General features: G+C 49.5%; 1 protein-coding gene across 1 annotated transcript in view; it reads left to right on the plus strand.

The window, feature by feature from the left end:
* The window catches only part of EPN2 (epsin 2), a 62,613-nt gene that overhangs the window by 28,458 nt on the left and 14,508 nt on the right, over nucleotides 1-19,647 (plus strand). Inside the window, exons 5-7 of the mRNA XM_011955012.1 lie at nucleotides 5,863-5,975; nucleotides 8,060-8,152; nucleotides 9,114-9,288. Of these exons, the coding sequence (XP_011810402.1) occupies nucleotides 5,863-5,975; nucleotides 8,060-8,152; nucleotides 9,114-9,288 (381 nt within the window). The remainder of the gene's footprint in view (nucleotides 1-5,862; nucleotides 5,976-8,059; nucleotides 8,153-9,113; nucleotides 9,289-19,647) is intronic.

The following is a 19,647-nucleotide window of genomic DNA, read 5'->3' on the forward strand; positions in this document are numbered from 1 at the left end:
GCAGTGAGCTGAGATCCGGCCACAGCACTCCAGCCCGGGTGACAGAGCGAGACTCCGTCTCAAAAAAAAAAAAAAAAAATTACCTGGTGTAATCTGAACTTAACTTTTTTATGATTTGCCTCATTGGACTAAAAGCAACCTTCCCAGCCCCTCCCTGCAGGGAGGTAAAGTGAGGGCTCTGGAGGCTCTCCTGTGTTGAGAAGTGGTGGGAATGTCCTCAGTAGCCAAGATAATTGCTGATTCAGGAAGTGGCCCCTGGAACCACAGGATACTGTCACCACATTGAGGAAGCGCTTTGCTGCTGTTCAGTAACGAGGAAGGAACTTAGCTGGACTGGAGAACTGACTACTGGACAGTAGACGCTGACCCTGGGCTCAGCGCTGGCTCCCTAGCCCCTCCCTCGAAGTAGGCCAGCCCAGGAGAAAGCAGCCCCAGGCCTGTTCCTTGGAGGCCTGGGAAGGGCCATGCTTTCTGTGTGTGAGGTGGAGGGTTGGGTGCCTGACAGAGCTTAACCCTCAGGTGGTCTGGTCTTCATGGATGGAGGACAGAGCACCAGCTCAGGACAGGGCTGGAATCTACAGGGAAGAGCCACCTGCATCCTGGCACTCCTGATCCCTTTGTAGGTCAGTTGCTTACCTCCCACAGACCCCACTGTCTTCATTTCACTGATGTGGGAGCAGAAGCTCAAAGAGATCAGGCTATCACATGGACTCCCGCTGCTGGTCAGTGGTGGAGACAAGATTCGTCCATCCAGTGCTCTTTCCACTATCTGGTCTTCTCTTGGCTGACATGCACAGGGTGTGAGAAGTGGTGGCAGCGCTTGGGCCCACGTGGGGTCTTCTCATGCCCCCCAAGCCTGGCCACCTTTCATTTTTGCTGAGTTGTCATACATGCCTGTGTACCCAGCATTGCCAGACTAGGCCCAGGAACATACGAAGACCAGGACCTCACCCTGCCTTCCCCACAGGGTCTGTGATGCTCACGTACCTGTGCAGTCATGCTGCCCACTGCACAGAGCCATTTGATGGTAGAATCCTGTCCCACGTGCTGTAAAATGTAAAAATACACTTGCGGGGTTTTTGTTTTTTTGTTTTGTTTTGTTTTTGTTTTTTTTTTGGTGACAGTCTTGCTGTGTTGCCCAGACTGGAGTGCAGTGGTGCGATCTTGGCGCGCTGCAACCTCCACTTCCCTAGTTCAAGTGATTGTCATGCCTTAACCTCCTGAGTAGCTGGGACTACAGGCACGTGCCACCACACCTGGCTAAATTTTGTATGTTTAGTAGAGACGGGGTTTTGCCCTGGTTGGCCAGGCTGATCTGGAACTCCTGGCCTCAAGTGATCCACCCACCTCGGTCTCCCAAAGTGCTGTGACATCATTACAGGCATGAGCCACCACGCCTAGCGTACATTTGGGTTTTTTGTAACTGCCGCTTTCTTTCTCCTTGACCTATCCATGCAGATTAGAGGAGGCTCTTTAATCAGCACTGTGTGGCTGGCAGATGCTGCTTCTGTACTTTCTAGGAAAATTGCAAAATGTAGTTGATAAGAATCAATTTCCTGATTTTCTACCAACTCGATTGCCTTCTTTCACAGTTACCTGAAAGTGGCCCACTGAAGCATCTTTATTAGAAAATCTTTCACCCTTTGTTTTAGGAGCACATTTGGGAAAGGATGTCTCTCCCTTAGCACAGAGTACAGGCACCCAGGCTCTGCTGGGCAGTCCCTGGAGCAGACAGGGTAGACTTGAGTGGGAGAGACCCTTGTCTGCCTGAGTTGGGAGACTTTTCTTGGTCTTCTTTTTAGATTGTATTTTGAGGGAAATGTTGGGCTTTTCTAGCCTTCCTACTCAGCCTCTCCCGCTTAGGGTTTTTCTCAGCCAGTGTGACAGACTGGAAAGGATAGAAATAAGGCCTACCTGCGGTTGCAGTTCTTGGCCACAGCAAGTGAAGACTTGGAGCTCTTCCAGTGGGATTCATAATGCAAAAGGCCGCCTTCATGGGAGAAGGGCCATGCATTTGGTGCAACTTTAGTGATGAGCTTAAACGAACAATTCCCGTTCTTCCTTCCAGTGAGTATCTGGAAAGAAAGCAACCTGCAACAATGAGTGAGTGGCACATCCCCTAGCACTTGCTTTTTCCCTTGATGCCTGTGAGCTCTGAACCTTCAGATCCTCAGAGCAGAGCCAAAGCCAGGCTCAGGTGGTCAGAAGGGCCCATTCAGGCCTGTCTCACAACGACATCTGTGTTCACTGTCATGTGCATGGGCACAAGAGGCCCTTTGTGGAGCTGAGTTGCTGTCACCAAGGCAAGAATATCTCTGCTGGAATCCTCCCTCGAAGTTCAGACCCGCTGTGTGTAGCTCAGCTGATGTTCAGTGATTGGTGGCCAAGAATTCTGCCATCTGCAGAACTGAAAGCTGTACATCCGTTTATGAAAACCACAACATTCAGGGGAATACCCTTTGTCTTTAATTTCCACATTGATGTGGTGAGCTATGAAGTGGTGAGCTGGTATGTGTCAGCTGTGCATTATTGTTAACAGTGTCAGTTATGGTAGACATAAACATGTACGTTTGCATTTGAAGCTAGTCTGGCCTTGCAGATGTGCTAGAAAGCTCAGAGGACAAAGGAGGCCTCACTTCTCCAGCAGGTCCAGTTCAGATTCCCGCGCCCACTCTCCCCCTCCAACCTGGCTGTATCAGTCACTGTAGCTGTGCAACCCAGTACCAGCTACCCTGCTAGGATGGGGCTTGTTTTCCAGAGCACGTTTTTCGGGGTGGGGTGGGATATGAGCCTTCTACTTGATTCATTTGTGGTTTCCATTTGGTAGTAAATGAAATGTGTCAGAAGTGCAATATTATAAAGCAAGGGTTTTGTGAACCAACCCTCAGAGATTCCTTATCAGGAAAGAGGCTGGGAACAGGTGGCTGGAGTGGTTAATGATTTGGATGGGAGTGCCCTGTTCAACTGAGAAGAGTCCCCTGGAACTGTCTGGCTTCCTTTATTCTCTTCTATGTGGATGGTGACATCTTTTTGAACATAGAAAAGCCCAAACTTGAGAGTTCTGATTGGCATAGGTGAAGTTTAGGAACAAAGCCCACAAAAAAAATACTTTTTGTTTTGGTGTATTATTAAGAAATCAAGTTGTTAAGGTGGATTGAGGACTTTTCATTACCCTCTAACTTTATCTGAAGAAATATAACTTTATTTCTTTGGGAAATGTAATTGGGCGATAACACTAGGATGGGATTTGACTTGATTTTATTTAGAAAAATACATTTGTGTTTTTATAGCTGTAATTTTCTTTTTCTTTCTTTTTTTCTTTTCGAGACAGAGTCTCACTCTGTCGCCCAGGCTGGAGTGCGGTGGCGCGATCTCGGCTCACTGCAAGCTCCGTCTCCCGGGTTCACACCATTTTCCTGCCTTAGCCTCCTGAGTAGCTGGGACTACAGGCGCCCACTATCACGCCTGGCTAATTTATTTTGTATTTTTAGTGGAGATGGGGTTTCACCATGTTAGCTAGGATGTTCTCAGTCTCCTGACCTCGTAGCTAGGATGGTCTCGATCTCCTGACCTCGTGATCCACCTGCTTCGGCCTCCCAAAGTGCTGGGATTACAGGCGTGAGCCACTGCGCCCGGTCTGTTCCAAAGTAAATTTATTGCTATATGTTTTGTGTGTCTTTAAGAATTTCATGACAGGGTGATGCCTCTGCTTGGCAACCTCACATGGTAGAGAAATTCCCAGTTTCCTGCCCGGCCCCACCTCAGCCCTCTGCCCAGAAGCAGCCTCTTGCTGCCTGCCCTGGTTCTTCTGTGGATCACATCTGTGGCCTGAATTGCATTTAGGCCTCTTCCCCTGTTTTATTCAAGATAGCTGTGTCCCAGCCATCTGAAAGCCTCCTTTGTCAAGAATTATTCCCAACCTTTTAGTTTCTTTCAAAGAGAAAAACCATAAGAATCAAATTTAGACTGGAAAGTAAGGCAGAAGCAACACCTAGGTGAGTGAATCCTGCTAGTTAGGTTTCCTAAAATAGATGTAATGAAAGAAGGAAGTAAACTAATACACAGTTAGAACACTTATTTATTTTTTGAGATGGAATCTTGCTCTTTTGCCCAGGCTAGAGTGCAGTAGCTTGATCTTGGCCCACTGCAACCTCTGCCTCCTGTGTTCAAGCAGTTCTCCTGCCTCAGCCTCCCAAGTAGTTGGGATTACTGGCGCCCGCCACCACACCCAGCTAATTTTTGTATTTTCAGTAGAGACCGGGTTTTACCATTTTGGCCAGGCTTGTCTAGAACTCCTGGCCTCAGGTGATCCGCCTCAGCCTCCCAAAGTGCTAGGATTACAGGCATAAGCCACCATGCCCGGCAAATTAGAACATTTTAAAATGACCCGTTAACCATGAAATTGAATTTTGTAGTTGTCCATCTGTCCATCTATCGACCTGTGCATGCACCTGTCCATTCTTGCATGTAAGTCTCCACCCAACAGGTGTTTGTCAGCCAAGGGTGAGTGCTACAAGGGAGAGGTGCAGAGGTGCAGAGTCTGACACAGCATCAGGATGGACGGGAAGGACCAGGTCGGGGAAGCCGAGCTCTGAATACGAAAGAGGAGGTGGGTGCGCTGAGGGAACAGCATGCACAAGACCCAGGAGGAGGACAGGGCGAAGAACCATCTAAAGCAATAGCTCCAAATCTCTCAGTGGGCAGATTTTGCTCTGAGGGTTTTAGAGAAGCTATGGATCCTTCCTGAAATGGGGCAGAGGTTGGCACATACTTCCAAAACTCTACAATAATTTCTGGAGGCATTTAGATTTCCTGATCCATGAGATATCCTAATGACTGTGTAAGTCCCAGCACCCAGCACCATGGTTTATGGTGTGAATGTCAAGACTCCAGTGGGGTTTGTTACATCAGCTACGACTTCACATCTTATTCATTCAGTAAAAACTGTCTTTCCAGGAGCTGCTTAGAAGTATTTAAACTAGCTAAGTGCACAGCAAAAGTGTCTGCATGTGTGTCTGCATTTTTATCTCTATTTTTTTCTAATCAGTGTACAAAGCTGCTTACAAAACGAAAATGTTTGGGGTCACTGCAGAAATGGGCAGGCTTCATTTTCCATGATCTCATAGTAACATTATCAGAGGCAAAGGTCAACTCTTTTTTTTTTTTGAGACAGAGTCTCGCTCTGTCACCAGGCTGGAGTGCAGTGGTGAGATCTCAGCTCACTGCAACCTCTGCCTCCCGGGTCTCTAAGCGATTCTCCTGCTAGCCGGGATTACGGGCACACGCCACCACACCCAGCTAATTTTTGCAGTTTTAGTAGAGACGGCATTTCACCATGTTGGCCAGGATGGTTTCAATCTCTTGACCTTGTGATCTGCCCACCTCGGCCTCCCAAAGTGCAGGGATTATAGGCGTGAGCCAGCGCGCCTGGCCTCAAAAGTCAACTCTTGAGCGTTGGTGTGCCTGGAGTGGAGTCTTTGGTCTCCAGATGCCCTGCACCAGTTTGAAGGATGCTCTTTCGTCCAGCTTGAGTTAGTTCCATTTTTGGAGCACTGGAGATCTGCAGTGAAGACTGAGGTTCTGATCCTTGTGAGGTCTGATGGCTGGGGCTTGCACACTCAAAGGCATCTTCTCTTGGTCGGTACCAGGGGGCTTCTGTGTTTGGGAAGCTACATTTGGCTGTCACTTATTTTAACATTCAAATATTTGTAAGCCTTTCCTTTCCTCTGCCTGCATTGTTGGGCTACTGCTGGACCTTGTGGGTTTGAAATGGGAATGGGATGTGGTCTGCCCAGGAAACTGCTATGCAGGAGCTGTATCAGCCTTGTCTTTTGCATGTGATAACTTGGTCTTCCTCAACAGCCACCTCCCCACGAGTGTCCTCCGAGCTGGAGCAAGCCCGGCCCCAGACTAGTGGAGAAGAGGAGCTTCAGCTGCAGCTGGCACTTGCCATGAGCAGAGAAGTGGCTGAGCAGGTCAGTGCCCCAGGCATGTCTGCACTGCATTGACTGCCCATGCTCGGGGTGGAGTGTGGCTCACTGGGAGGATGATGGCAGACACAGCCCTGTCTCCAAAACATTTCAGATATGCTTGCTGAGATGGCATTTCGTGCTGCCATCAGTGTGTATCCTTGTCACCCTGTGTCCCTCCCAGTCAGGGAGGGATCCCATGCAAAGTTACATTTAGGAAAGATTTTCTAGGAAGTCATTGCCAAGGAGAGAAACCAGTTAAAAATGCTTCCCAGAAACACTTGTGCAGACACAGCCATGTCTGGGCTTTCCCTGAGTGAGCTGAGCCTGCACAGGCTCCTTGAAGGGTGACATGCAGAGTGGGCACAGGGATGCAGGCCTGAGGGGCAGGAGCCAGCCTAGCCCCTGCCAAGCACTTTGGTGGCCTGTAGCAAGAGATTTGCAGGAAAACAAAGACTGGAAAAAAATGCTCGTGAAATGAGAGTGCTTGTGTTTCAATGACAGAAGTATGTATAGTTTTAATTTTTTTCAGGTCCCATTTTTCTCTTTTCTTTTTTTCTTTTCTGTTTTCTTTCTTCTCCTTTTCTTTTCTCTTCTCTCTTCTCCTTTTCTTTGTTTCTTTCTTTTTTTTTTTTTGACAGTCTTGCTCTGTCACCCAGGCTGGAGTACAGTGGTGCAATCTTGGCTCACTGCGACCTCCGCCTCCTGGGTTCAAGTGATTCTCATGCCTCAGCATCCCGAGTAGCTGGGATTTCAGGTGCGTCCCACCATGTCCGGCTTATTTTCGTATCTTTAGTAGAGGTAGGGTTTCACCATGTTGGTCAGGCTGGTCTCGAACTTCTGACCTCAACTGATCTGCCCACCTTGGCCTCCCAAAGTGCTGAGAGTACAGTCGTGGGCCACTGCGCCTGGCCCCCATTTTTCTTTAGTAAGCATGCATTACTTTACAATAGGGAGGAGGGAAAGGAGCAATTAGAGTGGCCTTACAAATTGTCATGCCTTTGGTTGCAGTTATCAGGAATGTGTCCACTGACCTTTGATTAAAAAAGGTAGATGGGACCGGGGCAGCACAGGGATTCCTCTCCTCTGTTAGAAGTTGGTGTTCAGCGAGGGATACTAGGGATAGGTAGATTTGAGTACAGACAGGTTTTTCCCGGCATTGTTTGTGTGTCTATAACTGGCAATATTCTAAAGCTCAGTAACAGCGGTCAGTCTCAGTTGTGGCCTCTCCTTCCCTGCAGTGGGAAACAGGCCGCCAGTAACTGCCCACGTGGATGCATGAGGCTCCATGGCCGGCAGCCCAGGAAGAAGGTGCATGGTAGCATCCACTGAGAAACACAGAGACAGACGGACAGTTTGAGCCCATTTTAGTTAATATTTATAATAAAATATAAGGGAGCAAGTTCAAACTCCTGTGCTGATCAGTAGTGGGATTGTCCCTTTGAATAGCTACTGTGTGCCAGTCTGGGTAATATCATGAGACCCTGTCTCTTAAAAACAAGAAAAGAAAAAAATACAAGGAATATATTATTTATGTTTAATTATTATATTATATAAAAGCTTAGGACAACCCTGTCTTTTGCATATGGTGACTTTGCCTTAAATAAAGATAGTGAATCATTTCTGTTAGGAATCATAGAAATATGCAGCCATTTTCCGGAAGCATACACAGTGGAGGTGGAATGATACGTGATTTTTATCTTCTTTCTAATTCCTTTTTGGGTTGTCAGATTTGTTTTATAAGGACACGTATTGCTTCTATAAGTAGAAAGAATTTATAAAGCCACTTTCATTTCGAGAAAAAAATATTTTAGATTAAGCATTCTCTTTCCCCATTTTGGTGGTACCTGAGCCGTAGTCTCCCTGGTGTGACCCCAAGGGGGTCGAAGTCACAGGAGTCGCAATGAGGGAGGAGCCTTCTGGGTACACACACATTTGGGATTTGAAAGTAATTGTGTTTTACAAGTAGTTTTGAAATCTTCCTTTGAAATACTACATCATACAATGTGCATTTCCTGTTTCTGGCCAGTGTGGCTTTGTTCTGTACAGTGATGTTATTACAATTACCAGTTTGCATTGTCCCTCTACAGGAAGAACGCCTCAGGCGGGGTGATGACCTCAGATTACAGATGGCCCTGGAAGAAAGCCGAAGGGACACAGTTAAAATTCCAAAAAAGAAAGAGGTAAGAGCTTGCTGGGAGGGTAGATGTTTCACCCTGTCCTGTAGTTGTTGCCTCAGTGTCCCCCACCTGACCTGCCTTGTTGGCGTGATGCACAGTGAGTTCTCCAACCTCAGCAAATAACCCTCATGCCGGTAGTGGGCGAGGGCTAGGTGAGCAGGTGACTGAAAACACACCTGAACTAACCAGGAGACACTTAACGTCCCAGTGCCCCAGTCTGCTCGTTTGTAAAATGAAGGTGATGATAGCGCTTGCCTCCTGCTTCTGTGGCTGTGGCAGCTGTCAAGTGAGCTACATGCCAGGGGCTGCGAAACGCTTTCCTGCGGCAGGGTGTGCCTCCAGTAGTGCTGGTTGCCTCCTCATCACTGTGCCAGGCTTCCTGCTTTGATGTAGAGATGACCAGGACATGGCTGTGCTTTTGACAAGCTCATCATCATCCTGTCAAGACCCAGACCCCTCCTCCCTCCACAGGCCCCAGGGCTCCATTGGCCTCCCCTGTTACAGTGCTGCTGAGGCCTGTGGATCCCCTGGCTCCTGACTGGATGATGGTGATGATCCCTGATGACACATGGGGTGGTCTTGAGAGTAGGGAGCATGCAGGCGATCCCAGGAGGAGGGCCCTCAGGCTGGTCCTCAATAGTGACTGGCAGGTGGGAGGGATGGCGTTTTGGAGGATGTCCACAGCCCAGGCAGAAGCCAGGGTTAGCCTGGAAAAGTCTGTGGAGCCCTGAGATCTGTGAAGTCTGGTGGGGGGTTTGGCAAACAGTAAATAGCTTGTTGTGACTGGAGAGCTGGCCGGATGGGGAGGAAGATGGGACAGCTCAGTTTCCAAGTTCTTCTCAGCCCCTCCTAGAGGGCTTCACTGCAGAACGAGGCACGGGTGGGTGATATTTATGGCTAGTTCATGAGTATTTGCTGTAACTGTAGCATAGTAAAACCTATCCCCTTCTCTTTGTCTTAAAAGCACGGCTCTCTCCCACAGCAGACTACGCTGTTGGATTTAATGGATGCTCTCCCCAGCTCAGGCCTTGCAGCCCAGAAAGCGGAGCCCTGGGGCCCATCGGCCTCCACTAACCAGACCAACCCCTGGGGCGGGCCAGCAGCTCCTGCGAGTACTTCAGACCCCTGGCCATCATTTGGTAAAGACCCCATTACTGGTCTCCCATGCTTGCCTGCTGGATGGGTGAGGGGCAGGGTAGTGCTTCTTGCTGTCTCTCACCCACTTGGGTCTGGTCCATTGTGGACCAGGGCTAGAGGGCTCCTCTAGCCCTCATCAGTTACATCCAACTGGCCCTTGCCCTCCTCCGTGAGGATGGTGGCATCATGCTCTCTCTTTGTTTTGAGTGGTTTTCTGCTTTGGGAGAAGGAAAGTCAACTTCACCTCAGCCTCCCACTTGCATCAGGAATGCCTTGTGCCTTCTCTGGGACACGTTTCACCTCTTTCAACCTCAGCATTGCACTCAGCGCCCCAGCTGAAGGAACCATAATACACAGCGTGGAGCATCCAAATCAAGCTGCTGTAATTAGCTGGAAATTATGATGTGCTTACCGCCACTGTTGATGAAAAGGGGATACATGTGCTATAATTCTGCTTGTTAGTTAAAGCAGTAGAAAATCCGTTTAATAGGCCAAATGAATATTTTAAAGTTTTGCTTAACATGAGATGTAAGAGGAATTATGGTGGGAAGTTCAAAATGTGAGCATGACACAACTGGTTTGATATGGGCCCACGAGTTTCTTAATCACTGAGCAAGAGCATGGCCCAGCAGGCTTTGTGAAGGCTTCCTGGTCTGGTGCCCTGGGGGGCCCCTCCTGGTACACTAAACCCTACTGGGCATGGCTGACCTGTGGGCTTTTTGTTTGGGAACTTTGTATATTTTGTGGCATCTTGCCTATATCTCCTGGAGTCTGTTTCTTTCAGAACCGTCTCGTGTTCAACTTGGTTCCTTAGATGTTTGCTAAAATGTACCAAACGACAGGCTGTGTTCTGCTGTGCATGACCCCTGAGACAACAGGTGATTATTGTCTCTGTTGTCTGTTGGCAAGGCCCTGCTCAGGAGCAGGCAGGACAGGAACACAGTGTAATAGCAGTACTCTGTAGTCCAGGCCTTGATGGAGGTTGTTTGAGAGCATGCTGGGATGAGATGAGACTCTGTACAGGAGTCCAGGGAGTGTGAGGCAAGCATTTTGGAGGAAGGCTATTTCTGTCGAGTCCCCAGGGAAGGGAAGGTGGCCAGGCACCAAGAGGCAGGGAGTTCCCTGCAGGAGACTCAGAGTGTGAGAAGCAGAGGGGTACAGAGTGGTGGAGTGGGTGCAGATGCAACCAGCCTATGTGAACCGGGAAGCAGGGGAGAAGGGCCCAGATCACTCAGGGCCTATGCTCAGCCTTACAAAGTGCTTGGACTTGGTCCAGAAGACACTGTCAGCCCCAAATGCCCTTTAGCATGTGGTGAGTTCTGATAGCTTGATGGTGGCCTCTGCAACCCAGGCAGGGCCTCATACCCACTTTGGCAGGAGCCCTCTGGGCCTTGGGAAAAGCCCCAGGCAAAATTGCCGACAGCTTTCATTCACTGAAGGCCAGTTCCAGGGCAGCTCAAGAGGTTGGTTCACAGGGTTTGTCACCTGTGTGTGGTACCCCCAGGGAGCCTGTGGTAAGGTTTTACCACCACACATGGGGACTGTGGTGCCCCAGGGCTGGCAGACCCTTTCAGACAGTGGCTTTGGCTTTATTTTTAAATCTGAAGAATGATTAGTCTGTGAAGTGATGGCCACCGGAAGTTATGGTTAGGATGTTTTCAGGAAAGACCGTTCATTAAACTGTTGGATAGCTATCTTAGTGCCCTGTAAAGAAAATGGTCACACCAGGAGCCAGGTGGGTTTAATAGAGTTAAATTCTGGGGAGGGGATTGGGGATCAGAGTGGTGGGAAGGAGGCTTAGTTTTCACACTTTACCTTTTTATATTGTTTGACTTGTTTACCAGGGGTAAGTTTTTCCCAGTCAGGAGAGACAAAAATCTCGAAATATCTTTAAATGACCAAGTTATGCCCAGCGCTTCTTTTGGCTGGTGGACAGGGCTATGCCCTGGACCCAAGTGTCCTGGGCTGAGCCAGGGACCTGACCTGACCCTCTAGGAACACAGTGTAATAGCAATACTGTGTTGAGAGCACCCTGGGGTGAGACTCGGTACAGGAGTCCAGGGAGTGTGAGTGGGGGAGTCTTCCCTAATGAATGGGGGCAGCTTGGTGGGCCTGGTGGGCTGCTGCTTCACCTAGGAATGCTGCCCATGTGAATCTGCCCTCCCAAATTTTAAGAACTTGAGATAAAATTCACCATTTCAACCTTTTGTTTTTCTTTTCTTTTTTTTTTTTTTTTTTTGAGGCGAAGTCTCGCTCTGTCGCCCGGACTGGAGTGCAGTGGCTGGATCTCAGCTCACTGCAAGCTCCACCTCCCGGGTTTACGCCATTCTCCTGCCTCAGCCTCCCGAGTAGCTGGGACTACAGGCGCCTGCCACCTTGCCCGGCTAGTTTTTGTATTTTTAGTAGAGACGGGGTTTCACCGTGTTAGCCAGGATGGTCTCGATCTCCTGACCTCGTGATCCGCCCATCTTGGCCTCCCAAAGTGCTGGGATTACAGGCTTGAGCCACCGCGCCCGGCCTGTTTTTCTTTTTTGAGACAGAGTCTCACTGTCGCCCAGGCTGGAGTGCAGTGGGACAATCTTAGCTCATTGCAACCTTCGCCTCCCAGGTTCAAGCAATTCTCCTGCCTCATCCTCCTTGAGTAGCTGGGATTACAGGCGCCCACCACCACACCTGGCTAGTTTTTAAATTTTTAGTAGAGACATGGTTTCACCATGTTGGCCGAACTGGTCTCAAACTCCTGACCTTAAGTGATCCGCCTGCCTCGGTCTCCCAAAGTGCTGGGATTACAAGCATGAGGCACTACGCCTGGCCTATTTCAACCATTTTAAAGTGGACACTTGACTGGTTTTCAGCACATTCACAATGTTGTGCAGCCACCATCAGATGTTTAATTCCAGAACATTTCCATCACCCCAGAAAGAAACCGCATACCCAGCCCCTGGCAACCACTGATGTGCTTTCTATCTCCAGGGATTCGCCTCTCTGGACATTTTGTAGAAATGGAGTTATGGGCTATGTTGGGCTTTTGTGCCTGGCTTATTTTGTTTAGCATCATGTTTTCGAGGTTCATCGATGTTATACCATGTGTCAGTCCTTCATGACTTTCTGTGGATAAGTAATATTCCATTGCATGGATATATAACACTTTGTTTAACCATTCAGCAGTTGATGGATATTTGGGCTGTTGCCACATTTTGGCTCTTATGAATCCAGTTTTTTTTTTTTTTTTTTTTTGAGGCGGAGTCTCGCTCTATCGCCCGGACTGGAGTGCAGTGGCCAGATCTCAGCTCACTGCAAGCTCCGCCTCCCGGGTTTACGCCATTCTCCTGCCTCAGCCTCCCAAGTAGCTGGGACTACAGGCGCCCGCCACCTCGCCCGGCTAATTTTTGTATTTTTAGTAGAGACGGGGTTTCACCGTGTTAGCCAGGATGGTCTCGATCTCCTGACCTCGTGATCCGCCCGTCTCGGCCTCCCAAAGTGCTGGGATTACAGGCTTGAGCCACCGCGCCCGGCCGAATCCAGTTTTTTTAAAGAACAGATAGAAACCTGGATTTTTGTAATCTATTAGTGTTTAAATGTTGGCTGTGAATTTTAAAAATTAAGAATATGGTTGGAGCTAATTAAAAGCTAACTGAGGATGGGCACATGTGGCTTATTGACTGCCAGTTTGCCATCTCTTGCCACTTGGCCCAACCTAGGACCTTCTTGGTTCTGATGCACTTGGCATCATTACTAGTGACTTGGGGAGGAGACAGGCCACTAAAGCCCAGAGACATTGTTAGCAGTTTTGGGGCAGGCTCAGTGCTTATGGCACCATGTCCTGTACTTGTCATACCATCCTGGACTGCTGCGAGGCCCTTCTGTGGCCCTGGCATGTCCTGGAAAAGTCACCACAAATTCCAATATGGAGAGAGAGCCACTCTTAAAATGTTAGCTTGTCTGCTTCCTGTCTTTTTTATGGGCACTATGTTTTTACTTAGTTGAAGGTATATTGTATATATAATTATATGTGTGTGTATGTGTATATTTCAATTTGTAGTGTCATGAGCATTTTTAGGCATCATTAGGAATTCTAAACAGTACCACGCTGTACCGTCATTTACTAAGCAGCCTAGTGATGTTCATAGGGGTGTTTTTGCAGTTCTGGCACTCTGCTTTCAGTAGAAAAATACATTAAAATCACAGTGATTTATTTGAATTCTGAGATTCTTATAATTCTCAGTGGTAGTGTTGACCAGCTCTGCAGGAGAATGGCCCTCTGCTAGCTCCTGCATTCACTGAAGCATGTTAGCACACCCTCTGCTTCCACATTCCATCAGCATAGCCTCAGAGCAAGAGTGTGGTATTGGATTTATTGTTTAGCATCTAGTTAAATCCAATGGTGCACATTTTCAGGGTCACCCCTCCATCCTGAGACGCATTCATAAATTAGAAAGATTGGAGTCCCTTCCCATAACACTGTTAGCTGTGCCCTCTGGATGAAAGAAACACTGTTTTGAAAGCCACCATTTGTAGTGAACCCCATCATTACCAATTTTTTCCAAGCAGCACTAGGAGCAGCTTGGCCAAGTGGCCTTGGGAGGAAATGCTCAGGGCTGAAAGGAGGGAGATTGGAGCCTGCCAGGTCAGTGGGGCACTTCCTCCTCTGTTCCAGACCCACAAAGCAGCCACCTGGTCTGAGGAGGGCTCACAGCCTGCTGATTCAGAAGACCTTGGCTGGCTGGAGCCCTCTCTCTGCACTCCCGCCCACTGCCTGGGCTGGGACAGAGACTGTCTTCCGCCCTGGCAGCAGCAGGTGGTGCTGCTGGCTTGTTGGTGACCTCTGCACAGCTCAGTTCTTCTGTGACCCTCCAGTTGTGACTGCCTCCCTGTGCACATGAATATGCATCTGTGAGGCTCGGGATGAGCCAGGCTGGCGGGTGGGAGGCGACTGGGACACAGGCTCCCTGTGAATGGGCCCCACAGAGGAAGAGGCCGGAAACCGCTTGATCTTTCAAACCTTGATTCCATCTTCGTTTCCTCTCATTCACTTGAGCTTTCAACAAGCATTTATTGATTGGGTATGTGGCATGGCCTGGACCCTGCCGAGGACATGGAGAGGGAGAGCACAGAGAGAAGCCTTGCAGCAGATCTACTATCCATTCATAGAGGAGGAGCATGTCCAGCGCCTCCCCGAGCCAGCAAGCGTTCCCTGAGGGCACAGCTGGCCCTCAGGGAACGCTGATGACTTTGTGACTTTGTCTCCAAGTCACATTGGAAGAAAGCAAGGTGCCACAGTGTGTGGCCTTCCACGACTCCCCCGCACACAGCAAAGAAGGTCACACTGGCCATGGGACTGTGTATGTGTCTGGGAGGCTTTGCCCATTTGTATAGTCTGAATTTAGCCCAGCAGTTTGTGGTGTCCTATACACACATGGGTCCTCAGTGTCACTTGCAGAATGCAAACTGCGCAGAGCCCACCCGTGCCAAACAGCTTGTCCATGATTACTTGGATGATTTGGAGGTGGTCAGGGTTTGATCCAAGCACATACTTCACTCTGTGTTCAAAGCTATCTGAGCTGTGACCAACTTTGTCTATGCAATCTATAAGAGTAAGAGGTTCTTGACTGGGCACGGTGGCTCACGCCTGCAATCCCAGTATTTTGGGAGGCTGAGGCGGGTGGATCATGAGGTCAAGAGATCAAGACCATCCTTGACCAACATGGTGAAACCCCATCTCTACTAAAAATACAAAAATTAGCTGGGTGTGGTGGTACGCACTTATAGTCCCAGCTACTTGGGAGGCTGAGGCAGGAGAATTGCTTGAACCTGGGAAGTGGAGGTTGCGGTGAGCTGAAATTGCGCCATTGCACTCCAGCCTGGGTGACAGAGCAAGATTCTGTCTCAAAAAAAAAAGAGAATAAAGAGTCTTTCTCAGCCAAAACTTGTTAGTTTCAACATTGGGCATGATACAGTTGCCCAACTCAGTTGCTGAGTTTTAAGATTCTTAGCAGTGCTTTTGTTTGTTATTTTAATAGCAGATTCTAAAGGGGAAGCAGGGCCCATAAGAGCTAACTGGAGGTGTCAGAAGCGTCTCTGGAATAGTTTCAGGTGGCATTCCACTGGAGTGTGTGGTTCTCACGTGGAAGCCTGGTCCGTGAGTCCTGGATGGTGGGTCAGCATGCTGCTGGCTCATGGAGAGTGCTTCAGAACCCATGCAGTGGAGACATTGCACATGTTGCAGAGCTCACGGTAGAAAGAATTCTTCCAGAAATGTTGGCCGGGCACGGTGACTCACGCCTGTAATCACAGCACTTTAGGAGGCCAGGTTTGGCAGAAATGAGGCCAAGAGTTCGAGACCTTGGCCAATGTGCTGAAACCCCGTCTCTACTAAAAATACAAAAAATTAGCCAGGTGGGGTGGTGCATGCCTGTAATCCCAGCTACTTGGGAGACTGAGGCATGAGAATCACTTGAACCCAGGAGGCAGAGGTTGCAGTGAGCCAAGACCACGCCACTGCATTCCAACCTGGGCAACAGTGAGACCCTGTCTCAAAAAAAAAAAAAAGTTTTTCCAGAAATGTTAAAATGCCTTGTGTTAACTCTTAAAGATATAAACCTATTAGTTTAAACAGTGTCTAGAACCTCACTGTCTGAGAGTACGTCTAGATGGAAGGACAGATTCTACTTTAAAAAAAGAAATTTTTTTTTTTTGAGATGGAGTCTCGTTCTGTCACCCAGGCTGGAGTGCAGTGGCGCAATCTTGGCTCACTGCAACCTCTGCCTCCCAGGTTCAAGCGATTCTCCTGCCTCAGCCTCAGCCTCCCGAGTAGCTGAGATTACGGGCGTGTACCACTATGCCCAGCTAATTTTTTTGTATTTTTAGTAGAGACGGGGTTTCACCATATTGGCCAGGCTGGTCTTGAACTCCTGACCTTGTGATCCACCCGTCTCAGCCTCCCCAAGTGGTGAGATTACAGGCATGAGCCACCGTGCCTGGGGACAGATTCTACTTTTGTAGGCAGCCTGGGTGTGCAGCGGCTGAAGTCAGAAAGGCAAAGCCTGAGGGACTTGGGGCTCGGAGCAGAGCTCAGAGACTCCACTCTGGTGAGGGCCTCTGCAGGGGCTCAGGCATCCTGGATTCCCTTAAATGCCTAATCTTTATATTGTGTCTCATTGTCTGCCTGGCAAACTCTTATGTATTTTTGAAATCATGGCTCAGACATCCCTACTCGGGGATGTAGTCACCCTCTCCTCAGGCCTGCCTTTTACCCTGTCTCTCGCCATTGATGGCTGCCTGTGACCTGCATACTGGCTGTAGTGGCTGTCTGTTTATCTCAGAGGGAGGGGCCATCCTGGGGCCAGGCCTGGGGACTGCTGACCAAATGTTGTTTGGATAGAACAAGGTGACTGTGGGAGGCCAGAGCTTGTCTCCACCACCCATGTGCCCACTCAGGCCTGTGAGTCTGAGCTGGGCCCTCAGATGGGGCCTCACTTGTGGGGAGGGCTTGGTGAGAGGTCTGGGTGCACCCAGACCTCAGTGTTTCTTATGCATCCTGGCTGCCCATTTGAGTCATCTCAGGAGCTTCTAAAAACCCAAATGCTTGGGCCCACCCCAGAATCTGTGTGTATGAAAAGGACAGCATCAGTATTTTACTAAAATCCCTAAGAGCTTCTCAAGAAGAGCCATGGTTGAGAACCACTAGTCTGGTGCCCCCTGGCCCAGGGTGCCTGAATACCACTCAGTCTAAGACACTTAAGATCTCCATGTCTTAGATCATCAGGATGGAGATTATGGGCCACTCTAATCTGGTTGTGTAGTTCTGAGCCCCTGAAGTGGACATTTATCCAGAACCTGTTAGAAGTGGTCACTGAACTCCAGTGTGCAGAAATGCAGATTAACTGCAAAGTCCCTGCCAGCCTGAGGTCCTGTGGTTCCCTTGATCCTTGTGACCTCTCTTCAATCCCTAGTTAGTGATGGAGCGCACCCTCCGTGTGTCAGGCTTGGTTCTCAGGGACAGGGAGCAAAGCAGACCCAGCCCGTGTTCTCATGGAGCACATGCTTTGGCAAGGGGGATAGAGGCAGTCTTACATGCACACAAGTGGCATGAGTGCCCTGAGAAGGGTTTTGAGCTGGGTTTAGAGTGGGAACTGCATGGCAGGCTGCCATGGAGGCTGCAGGGTGGGGGCCGGGCCTTCCCAGCAAGTGCCCCCCACACGGTGTGTCAGGAGAGCCAGTTTGGTCAGGATGCCCTCAGCTTGACCCAGTGGCTAGGAGGTGACCACCAAGACTCAGACCCCCTTTGCTCTGCTGTTCACCTCAGAAGCTCAAGCCTTTGCTCTGGCAAGTACAGTGGCTGCCTCGGGTGCCCACCTCATAGTCCCAGTTAATACAGCCGGGGGGATAGAGAGCAGATTTCTCTGTAGCTCCAGTACCATTTCTGGGATTTGGGGATGGGGTATTGGAGTTGGGGACACTTTGCAGATTGACTTTAACCAGTGAGAACCCTTCTCTGTTGCCAGGGGAGGGTCTGTCCCTTTCAAGACTGACTGGAAGTAGGTGAGGGGAGAATTCTTCCAAGGAGAACCAGGGCATCCTTGCAGGAGAAAGCAGGAGTGGGGTCTGGAAGTAACCGTGGCATGTCCCCTGACAGAGGCAAGTGGGAAGGGATAGTAGCTGGGGAGTGGGATAGTGTGAAGGGGAGACGATGCACGGTCAGGGCTGCAGGGGAAGCGAGGCTCCAGTCTGTGTCCTCTAGGCACAGCTGGGCTGCTGAGCATAGGCCGTGAGGAAGGGATGTTGACTCCCCCAGGCTCCACAGGGGCCTGAATCAGCCTAGCACCGAGCCTCAGGCCTCCCGTGTCCTCTATGTTGTGTCATGGCAGTCCTGAAGTCACACCACAGCTCTTCAGCTTGCAATCAGCTCTCTCCCTGATTCATCATTTCCACCATACCACTTACCTCCAGCTGGGACAGAGAGCTGAGGACCCACAAGGTGTCCTGTTGCAGGGGGTTAGAGTGAGGGCTTCTCTCTACAGTGTGATTCCAGCAGGGAGCAGGTTCAGCTTCCTGATAGCCCCTTCCCCATGTCGAGCAGAGGTGGACCTGGCAAGCAAGGGCAGCTTCAGTCCCAGAGGAGGGCGATCTGCATGAGATGCTGGAAGACAAGGAGTGAAGTGTCAGAAGGAGCTTCTGGATAGAAACAGTTATTTCTGGAGCCTCTAGAAGGTTGTGGGTTCTGGGGCAGCAGCAGGAGAAGCCCTAAGTCCAAACAGGAGTGGACAGGCCACAAGGAAACGAAAGGCACTAGTGTCCATGGGACGTTGGGAATGAAGCTTGCAGATTGACGTCTGCTTTGGCCTGGCATGGCCCCTATCGCCGGGGCAAGCTTGGGAAGGAGTGAAGGCAGCACTCTCCTCTCCTTCCCTGTGCTGCTACAGCTAGCCAGTAGCTGATCCTGGCCAAAAGTGAAAAAGGCCACCAAGATAGTGGCTGGTGGGCCAGGTGCAGTGGTTCATGCCTGTAAGACCAGCCTGGGCAACATGGGGAGACCCCATCTTTACAAAAAAATAAAAAATCAGCCAAGCATGGTGGTGTGTGCCTGTGGACCCAGCTACTTGGAAGGCTGAAGTGGGAGGATCACTTGAGCCTAGGAGGTTGAAGCTGCAGTGAGCTGTGATTGCACTACTGCACTCCAGCCTGGGTGACAGAGCAATAACCTGTCTCTAAAAAAAAAAGAAAAGAAAAGAAAAAAAGAAAAAGATAGTGATTGGTATGGCTTCATTGTCCCTTCCTAAGGCTATTCAGCATTTCAGAGACTAGAAGGCATGAAGCTACATGTAGAATGGCTAGCAATTGGTTCATCTTTTTGAAAGCCAAGGAGTCTCCTCTTCACCTGTCCATCCTTGAGCAGTAGAGCTGGGGCTTTTAAGAGAAGCGTTTGTAGGAATGAGAGTAGGAATGAGGAGAGACACTAATTGTCTCGGAGGCTCAGGGGAGCATTCCCTAGTCTTCTGAGATTGACACATCGCTGCCACCTTCTGCTGCCTTTCTCTAGGCTTCAGAGCTCAGCCAGGCTGTCACAAGCTTGCTGGGTGCCACCCTCATGTCTGATGCCAGGGCTCAAGGTAGCCGTCACCCCAGGGAGTTTACAGTCCATGAGAGACTTGTAGTTAAATAATAATTATGGTGCTGTATGATAAATGATCTAAAAGAAAGTCAAGGGGAGGATTCCAGAGGAATCAGAGAAGGCAGGAAGAGAAAATACGAGGGCCGGAGAGGCCCAGAAGGTGCCAGGCATTTGGGAAGTAGTTGGGAATCAGTGTGGCTGGGGGTAAACATGGGAGCAGAGTGAGGATATCTTTTTTTTTTTTTTTTTT

This window comes from Colobus angolensis, unplaced genomic scaffold (assembly GCF_000951035.1).
Source record: "Colobus angolensis palliatus isolate OR3802 unplaced genomic scaffold, Cang.pa_1.0 Scaffold392, whole genome shotgun sequence".
In the NCBI taxonomy this organism is placed as follows: Eukaryota; Metazoa; Chordata; class Mammalia; order Primates; family Cercopithecidae; genus Colobus; species Colobus angolensis.